At 36.8% G+C, this 21,692-nt stretch overlaps 1 protein-coding gene and 1 long non-coding RNA gene across 3 annotated transcripts in view; both read right to left on the bottom strand.

Moving 5' to 3' along the window:
• The window catches only part of LOC109612830 (uncharacterized), a 68,861-nt gene extending 68,221 nt beyond the window's left edge, over nt 1–640 (bottom strand). The window contains 2 exon segments of the mRNA XM_059121115.1: nt 30–371; nt 442–640. Coding sequence (XP_058977098.1) covers nt 30–371; nt 442–485 — 386 coding nt within the window. The 5' untranslated portion in view covers nt 486–640.
• A 574-nt stretch (nt 641–1,214) lies between these two features.
• LOC131801964 (uncharacterized) overlaps nt 1,215–21,692 on the bottom strand; it is a 33,871-nt gene continuing 13,393 nt past the window's right edge. For both annotated transcript variants that reach the window (XR_009341983.1, XR_009341982.1), the window contains exon 2: nt 1,215–1,338. This is a non-coding gene — a long non-coding RNA (uncharacterized LOC131801964). The remainder of the gene's footprint in view (nt 1,339–21,692) is intronic.

The following is a 21,692-nucleotide window of genomic DNA, read 5'->3' as shown; positions in this document are numbered from 1 at the left end:
AAAGTAAGGGAGTTTTTTCGTAGACTTACCTTGGCTGTGATGATGACTGCCTTTGTTGTGTCGGTGGCCCCGCCTGGGGATGACCATAAGCTCCTAATGTGGCACCTGGATAGGCACCTGCCTGGCCGGGTACGGTGGGTCCGGCACCCCAACCGCTTAAATCACCCATACCCATGCCGGCATGTTGATCGGCGGCACTTAGGCCATAGATGTTGTCCGCCGTTGGCTGATAAGTGGGGTACTGAGGCTGTTGCTGCAATGGATGTGGGCCTCTGTGCCGAGGATAGCCACCGGGTGGTCCCATGGCCCGTGGAGATGCTGCAGCCGCAGCTGCTGCGGCAGCGGCTGGATCATAGCGGTAATAGGGATCTCTGAAAAAAGGACAAAAAGAAAGGGAAATGAGTAATGATTTCTTAATAAACGTGGCGTGGTTACACTTACCCTTGATGATTTCCGTGAAACATATTTTGGGCATTGCCATCCATCAGTTGTAGACACACACAAAAAAGATTAAAATGTTGTCTCTCTGCTTGCTATTTTGAAAAATATCTTCTCTCCAAATGTAGATGTTTTCCAAAACGTCTTCCAAATTCGATGGACGCGGGATTGACTCGACGTGCTGAGTCGGGGGGAGAGGAAGTTGAGTTGGTTGCTTCTAAAGGAATTGAAAATCCTTGTCGTTTGTTGTGTTTTTAGAAATACATTTTTTCAAAAGTTTGGATTTTTGTTTTGGAATTGTTTGGAGGAGGAGCGAGCGTCGTTGGAGCTTTAACGAGTTTGCAATTAAAACGAACGAACGGAACGAAACAGCACAGGACACATTAAAAAATATATATAGCTTGGAGGTAAATAAATTATGAAATTGCCACTCAATAAAATATTTATATTGATTTTGCAAATTTTTGGGGGTGGGGTGGGGCTGTTGGATGATGCGAATGCCAATGAATTGCAAATAGGCAAATAGAGAGGCACACAACTCCCTTTTGAAATTTTGATGAGGAGTCCACTTGAAGTTTCTTTTTTGGAATTGAAGTTGTTGTAGGTTGTCACTTGCTTGTTGGGTTTGTTGTTCGTGTTGTTGTTGTTGTTGATGGTTGATTTAAAGTCCTACACTTTTTTCTTAGTTGTTTGTTGTTGTATTTAAAATCTACAAATATTGTTTTGTCTATTTTTTGTTTTTGTTGTTGTTAGTTTAATTTCTTTTATAACTTGAGTTTTTTTTTTTGGTTAATTTAAACAATTTTACTTTTAGTTATATTGTTTTAAATTAACAAATGGAGTACAACGACATGTTGTCTTTTTCAGTAATGAGACATTTTCTTTGTAATTTGTTCACAGCTGTAAATAGAGGAATCGAAATTGGAAATTAATACAAAAACAAAAATAAATAAAAATTTTAAGACCCACACCACTACTCATGTACTGCATATCAGGAGAAATATTTTGAGGATCAAATAAGCTGTTCTAAATCGGTTCAAATGTCAACTGTTTATATTGACATTTAAAATGTTGTTGGAAACTAGGACTTTAAAAGTCAATTATAAATTTATATAAAAATAGTTTAGCCAATTTCTTGGCAGTACATATGTAGTGGTGTTAAGGGGCGTGGCACATTTTGGGCCATAATATTATCAATTTTTTGTTAATCAATTTTGCTGAAAAATATTGACAAGTAAAAGCAATAAAATGATGCAATCAGACGCAGTGATCGAGGATTATTTTGGGGCTGGGCGGGCAGAATGGCAGTATTCCGAAAATCTGAAATAAAAAATAAGAAAATGGGTTTTAGTGAGGTTTAAAATTAAAAAAAAAAAAGAATAGAGATAAAAAAAATAGAAGAAGCCATTACAAAATATTCAAAAGTTCGGACAATTGGTTGAATAAAGAGACGTCCGATGAAAAGCGTACAATTTGATGGTACAGGTTCTACCTATATCCGACTGATTTAAAGTATTCCGAAGCTCTAAATACCATTTATCGAATTAGTGCATTTAAAAAGGTATGTAAAAAATCTTAAGAGGTACGCACTCTTGCAAAAAAAGGTTCAATGTGAGTCAAGGTTTTGGATAACTCCATTTTAATGAAACCTTAGGCATTCAAGTTGGTACAAACGTATCACTATAGGGACTATATCTAACATATGGAGAGTTTGTATACCCTCCACCTTAAAAAGGAGGGTATATTAACTTTGTCATTCCGTTTGTAAAAACCTAAATATTCGGCGTAGACCCCATAAAGTATACATATTCATATTCAGCATAAAATTCGATTTTACTATCTGTCTGTTGAAATCACGATACAGCCCACATTATTTGACGTAGAGCTTCAAAATTTGGCACAACAATTTGTATTGTGTCTACGATGGTTGGTACTGGAAATGAGATATATCAGTTCACGTTTTCGTATAGTCCCCATGTAACTGTACCTCCCGATGTTCCATATTTGGCTGATTTTTGTCACATTTTTTCACAGATTTGTCTAAAAATTGGTATTTTTAGGTCATAATAGGGTCTAGCTCCGGTGGCGGAACATTGTATGTATAGGTCCACGTTTTTCGTATAGCCCTATATTTTGGTGATTTTTGACACATTTTTCTACGGATTTGTCTAAAAATTAGCATTTGAAGGTCATAATGGGTTCTAGATATAGGTCCACGTTTTCGTATATCCCCCATATAACGGTACCTCCATATATTCGGTATTATAATGATTTTTGCCACATTTTTCCACGGTATTTGTAGTTCTTTATGGGTTCTCGCTCCAATGACAAAACATTAAATATTTAGGTCCATGTTTTCCTATGGCGCACATATAACGGTACCCACCGATATTCGGTATTTGGACAATACTAATCACATTTTTTTAACTTGGCATTTAAGATTCGCAATAGATAACAATCATTGTAATATAAAGTTGTCTATATAGGTACCCGTTTTGGTATGGCTCCCTTATAACGGCTCCACATCCTTTATGTTTTTTTTATACGATTAACTGCATTATCCAAACGGTCTTACTTACATAAGCTACATATACAGCTTATGTGGAACATGCTTGAATTCAGTCCTTTTATATAAAAATGTTTTCTTTACCCAATGGTGGGAGGTATTAAAGTTTTTCCTCTAAATCAGCTATGATTTAATATTTCGGGATTAATGTAGCCCCACTTTCTAGTATTTTCGCGATAAAACGGTATCCCTTTATTTTCTTAATTGTTCTCTCTAAAAAGAATGTCCAGGTCCATTTTTGGATTTTAAAATTTTTCTATTTTGTTTTTTTTTATATTTTTTTAGCTATTTTGAAAGAGTTTGCTTCAATTTCAACCGCATCAAACTTTCAGGACAAAAAAAAAGCTCTACGCCACAGTGGTAAAGATTATTATTTATTTGTGCATTTGTATGTAACCAGGAGTCGAAATAGAACCATAGTTTCTTGTGATAGTCTTCGTTGATTCACAACCGACTTATGCATGTCCCTGTATTTTTTTTAAACTAAATACAGGTCGCATTTCTTCCCATTCGCAATATGTACTCCAAAACAATGATATTTGGCACTACATACATCAAACAGCTCAGACATACCTCTGCCAAATTTTATCTAGATCGCTTCAGATTTGGTTATGGTCTCCATATATATTTTTTCGATTTCATGGTTATTGTGCTCCAAACATATAATATCAGTCCGAACATCAAATACAAAATTCGAAAAAAATTGGATAAATAATGTCGATAAAATCATCAAAATACAGAATGTCAGGAGGTACCGTTATATGGGGGTTATACGAAGACGTGGACCTGCATAAGTATTTCTTTTTTTTTTTTTTTTTTTGTCATAGGCTGTAGTACCCATTTAGATCTTCAAATACAAAATTTCGTAAACTATTTAATCAACATGGCTTAAATCTTGCAGCGAAACTTAGGAGCATCGAAGATGAAATATACGCAATATCAAACATGGTCCGTGTCATCAATAGCTCAAAAATTATTCGGTTATGTTTTGTCACATCAGAAGTAAAATCGTTACACAAGACAGGTGTTTTCGAGAAATCAACATAAAATTTGGACGCAATACGATTTTAGAATATGGGCTTCTATTTTGTCTGCAAGAATTACAATCTTTCCAATTTGTGAGTTATGCCCCTTTTTGAATAACTGAGCGATATTTTATATGATTTTGAAAATGACTCACTGAGGGTATTAATAGTTTGTGGAAAATTTGTTAAAACGCTACGACGATAAGATAGATACTCAAAATTCATTTCCAATGATAACTGATAATTTACACATGTTTTGTACACTTTTACGGGATATTATATTGATATTACACAAATACACACACACATTAATACAATTATAAATACAATTTTTTAGTTTTGATCGACGATATTTGCTACCGACATTTAAGGGGAAAAGCTATACGCTTATGCATATCATATAAACGGAGTTTAGATATTTTCAAATAAACAAAACATACAACGTACAGCATTACCCCTCAAAGATGTAGCAGGATGCGTTTTGTTGCACTCACTCATATTTTTCACTTCACTTTTTTTGTATCACTTTTTCGTTTAATGTTGGAAATTCAAATTAAAAAACCGATATCAGAAAACCCCGAAAACATTGAGCGATGAGATATTTTTTTAATATTTTATACAATATTAAACACAAACTGATTTACTGTCCGCTTTCCGGCTTTCTCACCATGTGGAAACTTAAATTTAATTCCCCTGAAATTTTGGTATAGCGGCAATACCTGGTCAGAGTACTGTTATTAAGTACTGTGTAATCTTCTCAGATATTTTTCATTGGCTATGAACCCAAAATACTAAACCCGCAGTAATAGGCATTTATTGAGTATTCTCCAAGAACAATTTATGCACGAATGTGTTCTACCGATAAAAAAAAATATGTGTTTTAGATCTTTAATCGGTCGTTGCCGCTATATAAGGCTTATGTCAAAATATGAACCGATATTGGAAACAAAGTAAATGGCATACTATTATACCCTCAGTCATATTGCCAGAGAGTGTATATATATCATTTGTTACGGCCAAAACGTGCCTCATCGAAATAATGGTTTTAGGCCCTAGGTATCTTTGGACTAAATCCGATTTAGGACATTTGGTCTAGCTATGTCCGTCCGTCTATCTGGCTGGCTGGTACGCATGATAACTCCCGAAAGAAATATCCAATTTGATCCAGACTTGGTACATCGTAATATTATTGTCAAACTTAGGTCGAGTTCGGAGATGGGCAATATCGGTCCACACCTTCTTGCACCTCCCACACAAAATGTCAACATTTTCAAAGAAAATAATTTATTGCAAAAAAGTGAAAATGGACAATATCGGTCCACACAATCAAGCACCTCCCCCACAAAGGGTCAAATTTAGAATGATTCAAACTCTAATAAAATGTGATGTAAGTGTCCAATGGTCTTCAAGTTAAACACATCACAATATTTTTATTAACCCAAGGTATGGTATGAAGATGGAATATATCGGTCCAATTTTGCCTCCCCCACAAAGGGTCAACAGTTTGAAATTTCATGAAGCTCATAAAACACAAAATTAACATCCGATTCCATTCAGAGTTGGCACATCTCAATATTTCTATCAACACAATACATGTTATAAACATGGTAGAGATAGGACCATTCCTTCTGGTACCTCCCCCCAAAGGGTCAAAGTTTGGAATAATCAAGATAATCATAAAATCCGAAATAAGCATCTGCTATTTCTTTAAATAACACATATCACAATATTTTTATTAACCCAAGGTCTGTGAAGATGGAATATATCGATCCACTCCTTCTGGTACGTCCCGCACAAAAGGTCAACGTTTTGAATGTTCATGAAACTCATAAAACACGAATTTAACATCCGGTTCCATTAAGACTTGGCAAATCTCAATATTTCCATAAATACAAGATCTGTTATAAAGATGGTGGAAATCGGATCATTCCCTCTGGTACCTCCCCCACAAAGGGTCAATGTTTTGAATAATCAAAACGATCATTAAATCCGAAATAAGCATCTGGGATTTCTTTAAATTACATACATCGCAATATTTTTATTTGCCCAAGGTCTGCGGCGAAACTGGTATATATCGGTTTACTCCAAAAATTTGTGTATCCATGAAGCTCATAAAACGTGAAATTAACATCCGATTCCACTCAGAATTGGTACATATCAATACTTCTATCAACACAAGATTTGTTATAAAGATGGTGGAAATCTGACTATTCCTTGTGGTACCTCCCCCACAAAGGATCAAAATTTTGAATAATCAAAACGATCATAAAATCTAAAATAAGCATCCGATTCCCTTCAAATTACACACATCGCAATATTTTTATTAAACCAAGGACTGTTGTGAAGATGATATATATGCCAAGCCCTTCTGGTACCTCACCCACAAAGGATCACAGCAACATCAGCAGAAATGGTTCGAAAATAAAGAAGCGACTTGATCGAAACCCGCGTTGCAGTAGCCGAAAAATGGGCCGTGAGCTGAACATATCGCCATATTCCATTCGCCATTGAAATTCCAAAAAATGCAAGAACTTACACCGCAACTGAAAGAAAACAGACTTAAAAGAGCTAAAGAGTTGCTTCGCTTGGCCGAATGTCGTTAACTGCCGAATTTGGTTTTGGTTTTCTCCGATGAGAATACATTCGTTTCTCCGATGAGAAAACATTCGTTTCCAACAGTTTGTAAACATAGGTAGCCAAAATGATCGTGTTTACCTGTCAAAGAGGTCAGCTAAAAATGTGCACCTTCGGTTGGCCACCAGAACTCAACCGCCGGCCATGGTGATGGTGTGGGCCGCCATAACAGCCGATGGTCGCTCCGCTCGTATTAATGGACCGTGGCATCATAATAAAAGCCAAATATTATCGCGAAAATATTCTGGAGGGTATAGTTATTTTATCTCACACTGCATATTGGGGCTATTTCAAATATTTAATGCAACAAACACGATATGTACGACCGATTCCAATAAAATTTGGAAAAAATGACGGAATTTGATACAAAAAATGTTGCTCAATTTTATTAAAATCGCTTCAGATTTTGATATAGCTCTAACATACATTTTCGGCCGATTTTATGTATTTGATGCACCTAACACGCTATATACCTCCAAAGTCAATGAAATTTGGAATTCGGAACAAAATTAAATTTGCCAAATTATAGTGAAATCGGCAATATAAATTTTCAGACGATTTCATTCGTTAAAAATGTGAATGGTAAGAGACCGGGATGAATACACAAACACCTTTCGAAACCAGTGTACTCCATCTTTTAGAAAAAATTATTTTTTCCATGCGAAAATTACAAATAATAACCATTCCGGAGAGGTCCCATGCCATCAGTACTCCCCGGTGAGGGACCTTCATGGGCACTTAAAAACTGTCCGTTCTATGGAACTTTACTCAGACATTTCAAAACCATTGGACACTGTTCTGATGGCAGATTTGAGGTAATAAAATATTTTAGCAACAAAATATTGAATTCGATACCACTTTTCCACTAGTCTTTCACGCAGAATTTTTTTTTGTTTCTCAATTCTAAAAATTATGATTACTGATCCATAATTTATTCGCATGGTATAGACACAAAATGGTGGGTCACAGCAGAGTTTTTTTTGTCTTTTATTTGCTTTGCCATCATCACCCTTTCCTTTCGCGTTTTGCAGCAGCAAATTAACATTTTTCATAAGGAGTAGAAAAAAAATGAAATAAAATAAAAAAAACGAACAGCGAACCTATGGCTGGTTGGCTCCTCATTACCACCTCAACAACTACAAAAACCCAACGATGACAACAATAATAACAACAACAAACAGATCATAATAACAGAGGACATAATCGAGAAAAAAAGAAAAGAAGGAGAGCGACGGCCACATTCATTCCCAAAGAAAGGATGGATGACAAGGGACAAAAAAAACCTTCTTAAAAATTTGAAGTTATTGATTTTTTCTGTTTGGTAGCGGAATAGAGGATCCGCAACCGAACAAGGGAATAACGGTGAATGCGTCAAGGATTCACAAAAAAAAGGAATACATTAATGTGGCACTAAGAAAAAGAAGAAGATAAGGAGGCCATAACCACCACCTACCTTTCATACCATTCAAATATAAAGGGAGGAGGAGGTCAAACAGAATTCATTGGGGTTTTTTCCAGGAGAAATCTCATCTTGGTCTAGACAATTCCCGAAATAGGTATCTATTTTTACTTCGTGGAATTCCATGAAAAAATGTATTTAGTTCCAAACTTACCTAAAAACAAAAAAAGGATAATGCACTGCTGCAAAATTTCAGTGGGTGTAGGGGTTCTACTGGCTGGTGTAATGCAAAGGCAACGAGAAGAGCAGACAAAAAATTCACAGGACCAGACACTCAATTGACATTTTCAAACACACACACACACACATACATTCGCACATATACAAAAATAAAACATTTGCCAAGGAATAGATACTGTTTAGTTATATGACCGACCGACCGACCAACCGTCCGATAGATAGACAATAAAAACCATAGAAATTTTCGAGAAATTTTCTTTTTCAAACATTATCCCCGTTCGTTTTTGTTTACTCAATTCCATACTTTTTTTTTCAAATCACAATTATGATATATTTTTTCATTCGATTTTTTTGCATGTCGTATTGAACTCCGGTCTGTCAGCTACTACTCTATACTCAGTTTGGGTTGTCGCACAAAGGAAAAAAATTCGTGTGATATGTCAAAAAATCACCAAAAACGGGAGGCAGGCAGCCAGGCAAGCAGACAGACAGATGGGAAGAAAAAGAGGTAAAGCAATTCGTGAGAGTTGCAATTGTCATGCTCCAAACACGACGGACACACACGCACTCACAGTGTGCCACCATAATACTCATTATTATGATTGTCACAATTTGACTGTCACATCTTGGGCTGGAGGATGTAGGATTGCCAGGCAAACACAAGAAACAACAAATGGGAAAAAAACTCCAACTACAAACAGGGTCAGGATTTTTAAGGAAGAGGGATGAGATATTGTCTTATATGTTGATCGTATGCACTTTTTAAACGATAGAATGAACGTTTTTGGGAAATTAACAAAAATTATTTTTACAATTGGGCGCCACTAGTTGGTTAAACGGAATTTTAGAATTTTTAAATTTTGCAGGATTTTAGAACTCATAAATTTGGTATGAGAGTCACTGATGGAGTGTAGGATAGATGTACCAAAGTGATTTTGGACATTTGAGCTGTAAGGTTACGCGCCAAGTTTTAAAATGTTACTAAACATCTACAGGGTGAGATAAAAAAAAAACTGCAACAAAATCAAACGCCATAATTTTTACATTTTTTTTTTATAAATTTTATTGAATGAAAGCAAAAAATGGCGGAATTGGCATCAAATTTTAGAATAAGTTTAGATTTTTTCGAATTGGTCACCTTTGGCACGAATTATGGCCTTCAAACGGCCAATGAAACCGTCACACGCTGCCCGAACAAGTTGCTCTGTGGTATTTTGGCCCATTCCCGGCGAAGCGCTTGCTTGAGGTGAACGACATTTTCGTATTTATTTTTAGTGCCAACCTTGCTTTCCAAAATAATCCAGACACAAAAGTCCAACGGATTGGTATCCAGAGATTTTGGGGGCCATTGTGCGCTGCAAATGAAGCGAGGAACCTCATTTTGTAACCATTCTTAGGTGGCGCGTGCTGAGTGCGATGGTGCTGAGACCTGTTGTAATTTCCACGGTCTGTGGCCGAAATGTTTGCGTGCCCAAGGCTTTAATACACCCTCCAGAATATTTTCGCGATAATATTCGGCATTTATTCTGATGCCACGGTCGATTAATACGAGCGGAGAGCGGCCATCGGCTTTTATGTCGGCCCACACCATCACCATGACCGGCGCTTGAGTTCTGGTGGCCAACCGAAGGTGCACATTTTCAGCTGACCTCTTTGGCAAGTAAACACGATCATTTTGTTCGCCTTTGTTTACAAACTGCCGGACAACGAATGTTTTCTCATCGGAGAAAACCAAATTCGGCAGTTCACCACTTTCGGCCAAGCGAAGCAACTCTTTAGCTCTTTATGAGTCTATTTTCTTTCTGTTGCGGTGTAAGTTCTTGCACTTTTTTCAAATTTCAATGGCTTTACCCCGAGCTCATTTTTCAATATTTGCCGAATGGAATATTGTGATATGTTAAACTCACGAGCCATTTTTCGGGTTTCGATCAAATCGCTTCTTTACTTTTCGAACCATTTCTGCTGATGTTGTTGTTTTCTTCCGTCCACTTCCTTGACGTCGGACTACGCTACCAGTATCACGGTAACGAGCGATGGTACGCGACACAAAAGATATATTCACATTTAAATGCTTGAGTACTCTAACGATAGCCACTTGTGGTTGTCCAGCCAAATATAAAGAAGTCACGCTTGAATTCCATCACGAATAACTTTTTTTCTGGAAAATTCTCACCAAAATGTTTTTGTACGCTTGTAAACAATATAATGAGCAGTCACTGGAATATTTTTAACAGCTGTCGGATGAGTGGCTTAGGAATGACAGCATTCTGAAGTTAGTTGCAGTTTTTTCATTTGATACTGTAAAAGCAATCCTTGATTGAGCGCCATAAATTAAAAATCTAAAGAAAATCCACACTATTGGTCGTCAGAATTTTCTATTAAATGTCACCAAAATAATATTTTTGATTGGGCGCCAGATTCTCGAAAAATCCACAATTTTCCACAAATATTAAAGACGCCAAAGAATCACAAGCAAATATATTCACCGCATATTCGCTAGATTAGTTCTATTAAATAATATTCACTATTGGGCGCCATGATTCTATATGCTGCAGATTTTTGGAAAACGAGCTCAAACAATTGGATATTAACCCAAAAAAACGATCGAAAAATAATACAATGCATGGCAACCATGACCATATTGCGTGCTTCTCTCATCTACATTGGTATCTCTCTCTCTCTTCTGGCACGAAGGAATCTCTCACAGAAATGTTTTGTTTATTTCACATAACCGAAGCAGAAGAAGAAGAAGAGGCATCAAAACAACAACAAAATGCCAATTTTCATGAATGATACAGAAGTACAACACTGTCAGAGTTGTTCTAACAAATCGAGAATTGTCAAAATGCTGTCAATAGAAGATGTGGAGCAAAACAAAAGCAATTAAAGGATGTTGAACTAAAAGCAAAGCCAAAAAAAAAGAAAGAAGAGACAAGTGTCAAAATGCCAAAACATGAAGGAAAAATGGCAAGTCCTTTTTAAACATTCATGGAAAGAGATGCATATTAGAGACGAAGAGAGGGAGAGAAACTGGCATATTGAGGAGAAAAAATTATATTAAAATCATCACAGCACGAGCCAGAGAAAGAATAAAAGAATTGGGTTAAGGGAGAAATGTCGGTGGGTGAGAGAGTTAGGGTAGATGGAATAAAAATATTTGGAATACCAGACACATAAAATGCAGTATGTCACAGGTCGACCTGGATTTTATGACAATTTTATATCTTTCAACTAAGTAAATTGTAATAATTTTTTCTTGAAATTTTCATTCGATTTTCCAAGCTTTTTAAGCAAACAATGATTAAAGAAATAAAATAAGAATAAAATATTGAAATTGTGGTCCAACAAAAATACATCTACGACATCTCATTAAAATATTTGAATTGAGAGAACGGATGTAGGTAGGAAGGTAGCTGCTAGTATGATTGTTTGTGTTTATCTAAAATGTTACATTGCACGAGAGAAACAGCAGAAACAAACTGTACTTTTAGTGTCATTTGTCATACCAACAAACAAACATACATACACACTAAATGGTTGTGTGCAAATGTGTGAATGAAATGAGAGAAAAACCAGGAGGGAGAACGACGAACACAAATCGATTATAATTTATTATAATATGAAATGTGGATATAAATAATTGTTGATTGTGTACGTCGTGTAGCTACGTACAACGGAGATGAGACGATGACGGCAACGACGTCAAGGTCTGGACAATCAAATACATACAGACAAGGGGGTAAAATTGCCATTTTCAATACAACAAAGAACTATATATACATGTAAATGTCAAAGACAGTGATGTCAAAATATACGTGACAGGAATTGGGCGCCGGTATGGCACAAATTTTAGAAAAAATTTGATCCAACAACTTCAAAAAAAAAAAACTGTTCACTAGATTCAGTAAAAAAGCTGTTATCTTTGGCCGGGCGGAACTTTTTATACCCTCCACCACTGGGAAGGAACTTGAAAATTTCTAGTAAAATCCGTCGAAAAATACCGCTCAAATGAAAACCAGAAAATTTCCATAAAAAATTATGCGCGGTTGGAACCTTGAATATCTTTAGTCTTTTCTAAAAATTAAATCCACGATTGGGCGCCAGTTATTTCCCTGATTAGGCACCAGTTTTTTTCTATAGTTTAAGCGTCAGTCGATTGGGCGCCAGTCTATTTTCTATAAATTATAACTCCGAGTGGGCGCCAGTCTTTTCTAAGAATTATATCCCAGATTGGGCGCCAATTTTTTTCTATAAATAATATTCCCGATCGGGCGCCATTCTTTTCTATAATTTACAGGTGAGATGAAAAAACTGCAACCAACTTCAGAATCTTTTGCGTCTCGTACCATCGCTCGTTACCGTGATACTGGTAGCGTATCCCGACGTCAAGGAAGTAGACGAAAAAAACAGCAACAATAGCAAAGCGACTTGATCGAGACCCGCGTCGCAGTGGCCGAAAAATGGCTCGTGAGCTGAACATATCGCAATATTCTATTCAGCAAATATTGAAAATGTGCTCGGGGTAAAGCCATTGAAATTCCAAAAAGTGCAAGAACTTACACCGCAACAGAAAGAAAATAGACTCAAAAGAGCTAAAGAGTTGCTTTGCTTTGCTGAAAGTGGTGAACTGCCGAATTTGTTTTTCTTCGATGAGAAAACAATCGTTGTACAGCAAACAAAATGATCGTGTTTACTTGCCAAAGGAGTCAGCTGAAAATGTGCACCTTCGGTTGACCACCAGAACTCAAGCGCCAGACATGGTGATTGTTGTTGTAGCAATTTTACACGTTCTGTTGTTTTTTTTTCGACTAATCTGGTTCTTCCTCAATGTCCAGGTTTAGGAATTCTGCTACCTTTATGGGCTGTAGCCATAGATCCTCTGGACGGAGTTGGGTAGGCTTGGCAGGACAATTAAACAAATGCAGCGTGTTGTGCGGGCCTGTATCACACGCTGGGCAGGCATTCCGCACATCCTCATCAATTCGTGCCCAATACGAATTGAGACGGCTGCACCATCCTGAACGTAGTTGGGCCAAGACTACCCTGGTTTGCCTAGGCAGCCGACGTTCTTCAGCTGCAATGGATGGGGGTGGACTCCGAGTATGGCATTCATACTGTAATTATTGACTACCTCTGCGACTGCATCAGTATTAATGCTATTCAGACCTGCTTGATAGGCTTCATGATCTAGAGGCTCTCTCTTATATCGCTGGACCTCTCTCTCTAGATCGTGCAGGTCCTTCCTGAAACGCCTGGGTGGGGGAGTTCTATCCACCATATGGTGGTTAGGGTGACTCCCGCGATAACACCCAAGCAGGTACTGCAACGAAAGCATATGATTATGCTGACGTAAGGGAAGAACCTTCGTCTCCTCATGTAAGTGGTCCACAGGCGTCATGAGGAGGCACCCTGTTGCAGTTCTCAGGGCGGCATTCTGGCACGTCTGAATACATTTCCACTGCGTTGCACTTGTATTCGCCGACCAGACTGGAGCCGCATAGCTAACCACAGACCGACCTATCGCTTTATAAGAGGTCAACAAGGTTTCTTTATCCTTGTTCCTACTTTTCATTTTATCGCAAATAGCTGTGGCTTGCGCGGAAGACTTGAACATGCTATCGAATGTGACCCCAAGAATTTTGGGGTAGTTGGTGGTCGGAATTATATGCCCCTCGACCTGCACATTCAGCTGTGTTCTCATCTCCGCAGTCCATGTGGTAAATAGTGTGGCCGTCGATTTAGTGGCGGATATTTTCATAAGACATGGTGATGGTGTGCGTCGCCATAACAGCCGATGGTCGCTCTGCGCTCGTATTATTCGATCGTGGCATCAGAATAAATGTCGAATATTATCACGAAATTATTCTAGAGGGTGTATTTAAGCCTTGGGCACGAAAGCATTTTGCCGCAGACCTTGGACATTCCAACAAGACTCAGCACCATCGCACTCAGCACGTGCCACCCAAGAATGGTTACAAAATGAGGTTCCTCGCTTCATTTCCAGCTCCAAAATTTCCAGGCCACCAAAGCAAGGTTGGCATTAAAAAATACCAAAGTGTCGAACACCTTAAGCAAGCGCTTCGCCGGGAATGGGCCAAAATACCGCAGAGCAACATTCGAGCAGCGTTTGTCGGTTTCATTGGCCGTTTGAAGGCCATAATTCGTGCCAAAGGTGACCAATTCGAACAAATCTAAACTTATTCTAAAATTTGATGCTATTTCCGGAAGTTGTTGCTTTCATTCAATAAAATCTAAAAAAAATGTAAAAATTATGGCATTTGACTTTGTTCCAGTTTGTTTTAATATCAACCTGTATATGCCTGTCGCCAAATATTCAAATGATTGGACTCAAAAATCTTTTACACCTGATTTGCACGATTGGGCGCCACATGATTTCTTTTCAAAATTTCCCACTTTGGGCGCCAGCTTTTCCCACTACATCTGTAACATTTGTTAAAAAACATTTCACCTCCCATTATCTCAACTGTATAATACCAAATAGTAAAACAAAAATTGTACTGTAATTGTTTGTGGATGTTTGTAAATTTGTTGTTGTTTTTGTTTTTTTTTTTTCTCTCTTTTCAAAGAAGTAACAAAAACTGTGAGATCAATGAACTCTTCTTATTAAAAAAAATCATAGGTATTTCAATTTGGCGAGAGTGAAAAATATGAGAGAATGAGAGTCATGGAATTAATGAGTGAGAGAGACGAATTAAATTACTCGGTTGATTGGTGTTGCTGTCTAGCTATGGGGGGCCTACTCTGCTCCACTCTACTCTGTGTTGTGTTTGATTACACAAACAACAGCAACAACCACAATCTCAACAAAAAAAAAAACACATTAAATGAGATTTATTCGGTTTTTTCTGTGTGTGAAACCCTAAAGTAGATGGTTTTTACTTTGTTTTTTGCCATTTTTATATTAGTCGCTCTAATGAATATTTGTAGCAAATGTCTACACCATGTCTACTCCACAAATTTTTTAATAACGTTACTTTTTTGTAGAAAATAAATAAATTCAGTGGGAAAATAAAAATGTATCATTACGGTGCTTTGGATTTACGAAACCTGTGTCTAATCGAGATAGGTGTCTATAGTACTCGAAATCAGTTATGATCGGCTTATTAAAGTGGTATCATAACACAAATTGATGTGAAGCTAAGCTAAGCTAGGAAGGAGACAATCTTTGGGTATTAAGGGATAGATATAGCGTCTTCTATAGATAGGAAATTTCTGAATATATTTTATAAAAAAAGAGGTATACAAAATTCTGGTTCCCCGTCGTTGATATATAAAGGGTGAGATAAAAAACTGCAACCAACTTCAGGCTGCTGTCATTTCTAAACCACTCCTCCGAAAGCTGTTAAAATTACACCAGTGACAGCTCATTATATTGTTTACAAGCGCACAAAAGCATTTTGGTGAGAATTATCCAGAAAAAAAATTATTCGTGATGGATTTCAAGCGTTATAGTGTAATTTCTTTATATTTGGCTGGAAAACCACAAGTGGTTTTCGTTAGAGCATTTAAATGTTTGTGTCTCTTACCATCGTTCGTTACCGTGATACTGGTAGCGTAGCCCGACGGCAAGGAACATCTGCAGCAAATGTTTCGAAAAGTTAAGAAACGACTTGATCGAAACCCGTGTCGCAGTGGCCCAAAAATGACTCGTGAGCTGAACATATCGCAATATTCCATTCGGCAAATATTGAAAAATGAGCTCGGGGTAATGCCATTGAAATTCCAAAAAGCGCAAGAACTTTCACTGCAACAGAACGAAAATAGACTCGAAAGAGCTAAAGTGTTGCTTCGCTTCTCCGAAAATGGTGAACTGCCGAATTTGGTTTTCTCCGATGAGAAAACATTCGTTGTCCAGCAGTTCGTAAACAAACAAAATGAGGTCAGCTGAAAATGTGCACCTTCGGTTGGCCACCAGAACTCAGGCGTCGGCCATGGTGATGGTGTGGGCCGCCATAACAGCCGATGGTCGCTTTCTCGCATCAGAATAAATGCCAAATATTATCGCGAAAATATTCTGGAGGGTGTATTAAAGCGTTGGGCACGCAAGCATTTTGGCCGCAGACCTTGGACATTCCAACAGGACTCAGCACCATCGCACTCAGCAGGCGCCACCCAAAAATGGTTTCAAGAATGAGGTTCCTTGGCCACCAAAATCTCCGGATACCAATCCGTTGGATTATTGTGTCTGGTGTATTTTGGAAATCAAGGTTGGCACTAAAAAATACCAAAGTGTCGATCACCACAAGCAAGCGCTTCGCCGGAAATGTGCCAAAATACCGCAGAGCAACATTCGATCAGCGTATAACGGTTTCATTGGCCGTTTGAAGGCTATAATTCGTGCCAAAGGTGACCAATTCGAACAAATCTAAACATTTTCTGAAATTTGATGCTCTTTCCGACATTTTTTGCTTTCATTCAATAAAGTTAAAAAAATGTAAAAATTATGACGTTTGACTTTGTTGCAGTTTTTATCTCACCCTTTATGTTTTATAGAAAAACGAGCGTTGAACTGGCGTTGGGTACATATTAAGGCAAACTTGTGGCGCCCAATCTCAAATATATTTTTATCTTATATAACTGTTTTGTTTTACTGTTTCCAAATTCAAGTTTCCAATTTTAAGGTCATTTTATAGAGTTTGGCGAAAAAGGGGTAATTTTGTCGGCCAATGGTAAATAAAAGATGGCGCCCAACCGGTAAAGTATTTTACCGACATTTTCTACCATCCAATCGTGGGTATGTTTTATCCCCTACAAATGTATCAATTTTTTCGGCCAATTTTATACCCAATTATGGTGCCCAACAAATATATTTTGTAAATATATTTTACCGTGGCACCCAATTTTTTCTGGCACCCAATGGTAAGGACATTTTTTAGATTCTGATGCCAAAAAGGTAAAGTTTATATGAAATTTTGGAGCCCAATCGTACGCATGCAATACATGAAGTTTTGTCGCCCAATGTTTTTTTTATAGCTATGCCAAATGTTGACGACCATTGGAATTTCTATTGGAAAATGTTGACTCATAATCTTGGCCCTAACCTAGCGTGCAATTGAGGGTTTACACCAATTTCTGGCGCCTAATCGTGAGTAAGTATATTTAATAAATAGTGTAGACCCTGATGTCAAAATATCGAAAAAAGAAAATATTGATTGTGGCCTTGCGATTTCATGAACAGAAGACATTTGACAGGTTATCTAAAAAACTTTTTTGCCTTTATAAAAAAATAGGTACATTTTAGAGCCAAATAATGAAAATTATAATTCTAAAAGACACCATGTTGAGGTAATTTATGATCCAAAGATTTTTGAAAGGTTTCCTAAAGATGAAACTTTCGAAGGTTTGGGAGCTGTAAAAGTTCTGTAAAAATTATCAACAGTTGGCCAACAGAACTTTTTTAATAATGGGCGTCGGGTTTCTATACAAATTATATCCCCGATTGGGCGCCAACCATTTCTATTAATTATATACCAGCTTTTTTCTATAAATTATATCCGCCCATCTACGTTGAAGGTCGTCTTTAAAAAAATACCATTTCTCGGCCTATAGTTAACTAGGAATTTAGACAAAAGAAGTGTTCAAGGAGGTCGTCTTTAGAGGCCATTTTAAGACTTTATAAAGATGTACCAAGGCTGTTTGTCCTCGAAGGTCTTCACTGGGGTTGAGTTGAACAAAGAACATTCACAACCAACCAACCCTCAGCATTACACAAATCCACCAATGGACATTAACCAACTGAAGAGGGGACTTTTTTGGTCATTCAGTGATAACTTTAGATAAAAAAGTGTCTCCATGCCAATGAAGGGCGAAAAAAGACGTAGCTATTCCAAAAGGTTTGTTAAGCACAGTAGTCAGTCCACAAGAAGAATTCATTCATTCAGTCATCATCACCATTGCCACCACACAAATAAGTAGTTGGTTGGTTGTTACACACAATGCGACACACACATTTAATAACAATGGCAATGGCAGCAGCAAGGAGAGAAGAATGAAAAAAAAGTACAGTTGGGCAAAAGAAAAAATTAACATCAAATATAATCAAAAAAAAAAAAGTATCTCTAAAGTAGCAGAAACAGTAACAAGAACGGCAACAATAACAACAAACATTGGTGGTCGCAGCAACACCATCATCCATCCATCCAACGACGACGACGACAACAACGACGACTACGACCACGATGACGACGACGACGATGGGCAATAGTAAAAACAATACGAGGCGCAAACAAACATACCAACCAACCAAACGACCTACCAACAAACAAATGAAAAAGTAAAAACAGCAACAACAACAACGGCGACTACGACGAATGATTGGATTTTTTTATATTTAACGATTTTCTAAAGCAAAACCATTGAAGCAATCAAACAGCCAACCAAACATCCAGCCAGCCAGCTAGTCAGCCAAACTCTTCTCACCTCTCCTATAAATATTAAATATCTTGGATACATACCTATCTAGTTGATGTTGTTGCTGTTGTTGGTATTATTACTGTTACTGTATTTATTATAGCTGTTTAGTATTATTTGTTTTTGTTGTTGTTGTTTAATACAAATACATAAAAAAATGAAATAAATAATGAAAAATAAATGCAGACAATGAATGAATGGGAAATTGGATACTAGGTAACTGCAACAGCATCTCATCAGCATCAGCACAATTTCCAGAGAATTCAAAAGCCAACCCAGCCAACAAACACAAAAAACAGTGATCCGTCTGTTCATCCATGCATCTAATGCCAACAAACCTTATTAAACAACAAAAATCAAACGTATACAATTTACAACAAACATTTTTTGCACCACTTCTAACCACTACTCCCTCCCTCCCCCGGTTTAGTTGCAGAATCACAACCAATGAGATCTGTCATCATTTGTTTTTGTTATATTTTTTCCCATTTTTTTCTTAGTTTGATGAAAATAAAATTAAAACACATTGCTAGAGAGAATATGGGCTAGAGCAAGGTAAGCAACACTGTTTGTTATTGGTTGACATTTCCTTTTGAAAATCCATCAAAAATTCAGTGATGCCAACTATGGCGTTAATCATTTGCTAATTTGTGTTTTGATACAAATAATTGCTGTTTGGTGGGAGAGGTTGTTTGAGAGGCAAACATACTCCATTTGTCCATACTCCTCTCTCAGCAACAACAAACAATAACGGAATTTAAAATTGCCTTGTGTAAATCAGAAGTAAGTATTGATATTGTTCATGGTAGAAGAATACAGGTAGTCGCATCGACGAAGCTGCTGAGACAATGAACTATCAAAGCAATTTTGAAGTTAAAGATTTTGAATGAAAAATTATTCAAATTCGTTAAAAGTTGTTGAAAAATTCATACCATAAAAAGCTCCGATTGTCGTCGTATAAAAAAAGATATAAAAATTAAATTATTTTTGAAAAACATTTTAAAAATAATAACATAGTCTTCATGCAACTACCTGTATTCTTCTACCATGATATTGATGCTGTAGCAGTGTATATTAGCTTTGTTCCATTACCTCGGATTGACTGAAATGTTGGTGTTGAAGGATTACCTCGCTCTTCTAAGAGCGAAATTCACTCGAATTTTAACGGGAGCGCTCCTGGGAGCAGATAAAAATGATCAAACTCAATTTTTGGATGTCACTCGAGTATGTTTTCCTCGTTTTTGGTTGGGAGTAAAATAGGGCAGATTCTACTCTTGCCAAACAATATTTGTTTGGCCCAAGGACGAACCCTATTGAAATTTGGCGAGTATCGGATCAAATTTAGATATAGCTAACAAATATTTCTTCAACCGATTTCGATTAAATTTTGGCAATTCCGACGGAATTCATACTAGGAACAAGTACTTCAAATTTGAGGATAATCGGCTCAGTTATAGCTTTAGCTCCCAAATATATGTTTCATTCGATTTGGGGATTTAAGTCCCCCACATGCGTAAAATGCACTCCCCAACAACAATCTTTGGTACTAGAAATCAGATACAGCTCCCAAATAAGTATTTAAAATTTTGCCAAGATTGGTTCAGATTTGGATATAGCTCCTATATATATCTTTATTCGATTTCAGGTTTTTTTGTGCTCCAAATGACATGCATTTTGGCACATCCTACTGAATTCATCCAGGAAACAAGTACTTCAAATTTGGAGAAAATCAATTCAAATATAGCTATAGCTCCCATATATATGTTTCATCCCATTTGGGGGGTTTAAGTCGCTCACATGTGTAATATGTCCTCTACTCCAATTATATTTGATACCGGACATCAGATACAGCTCGAAAATATCTCTACCAAATTTTATGGAAATCGGTACAGATATTTATGTAGCTTCGATAAACATCTTCATCCGATTTTACGGTTGTTGCTCACCATATATATTTTTTAATATAATCCGTGTATCGAAATCTTATCATGCACTATACAGCAATGAAGATGTTTGACAGTGAGATAAATACGAAACGTGCGTGAGCTGTTCAAACCAATGTTGCCCAAAAATAATAGCTAAAAATCACATAGAAATTTGGATTGGCTGATTTTTTGATATTATCAAAATGAGTACACGACAACATTTAGTTCTAAAAATCACATAAACTTCCAAGAACTAAATAATGAAATTCCAAAAACTGAAAAAATTCAAATTCATTCTTTTTGGTACGTATAAAAAAGTAATTAAAAAATTTAACCTTTTTATTATTTTTTTATTTTCTTCAAAACTTTTTATAAAAACACCTAATTTTTTGATTATAAAATGCAAATTATCAAAATAAATAATCATCTGTTTACCGATTCTTTTAATTTTCCTTTATTTTATTCCTTCATCTTTGACATATAGTTATATTTGGCGTTTTTATTTTTAAATCGCAAGTAGGCAACACTCTTCATCATTTGCAAAATATGAATGAATAAATAAACAAAGAGCTTCTGACGCAAAGTCAACAACGAGTGAGAGAGATAGAGCGAGCGAGAGAACATAACCACAATTCTCACACGAGTCAATTGTGCTGGCTCACTGCAAGCACAAACAAAAGGGAATTAAATAAAATAAGCAAAAACAAAAAAAAAGCAAAAGGAATTCCGAAAAACGACGATGCATGTCGGTCGGAATGGAGGAAAAGAAAAATAAAACAAAAAAGTAAACAGAAAAATATACAAAGTGAAAACGAAACAAAAATAAAAATAAAAAAAAGAATAATAAAAACAATGAGGCAACAAAAAAAAAATAAATAAAAACCGTATCACGTGCAGAGACTCGCCAGACTTTAGACAAGTACACAACAGCATATAACAACAAAAACAACCGGCAACGGTAGTAGACAACGAACAGACGGTTGGTCGGATGGACGGACAGGCAGACAGACCGACCGACAAACATAAAGGCAAAT

Source organism: Musca domestica, unplaced genomic scaffold (assembly GCF_030504385.1).
Source record: "Musca domestica strain aabys unplaced genomic scaffold, Musca_domestica.polishedcontigs.V.1.1 19, whole genome shotgun sequence".
Lineage (NCBI taxonomy): Eukaryota > Metazoa > Arthropoda > Insecta > Diptera > Muscidae > Musca > Musca domestica.
This window is presented reverse-complemented; position numbering and strand designations above follow the sequence as displayed.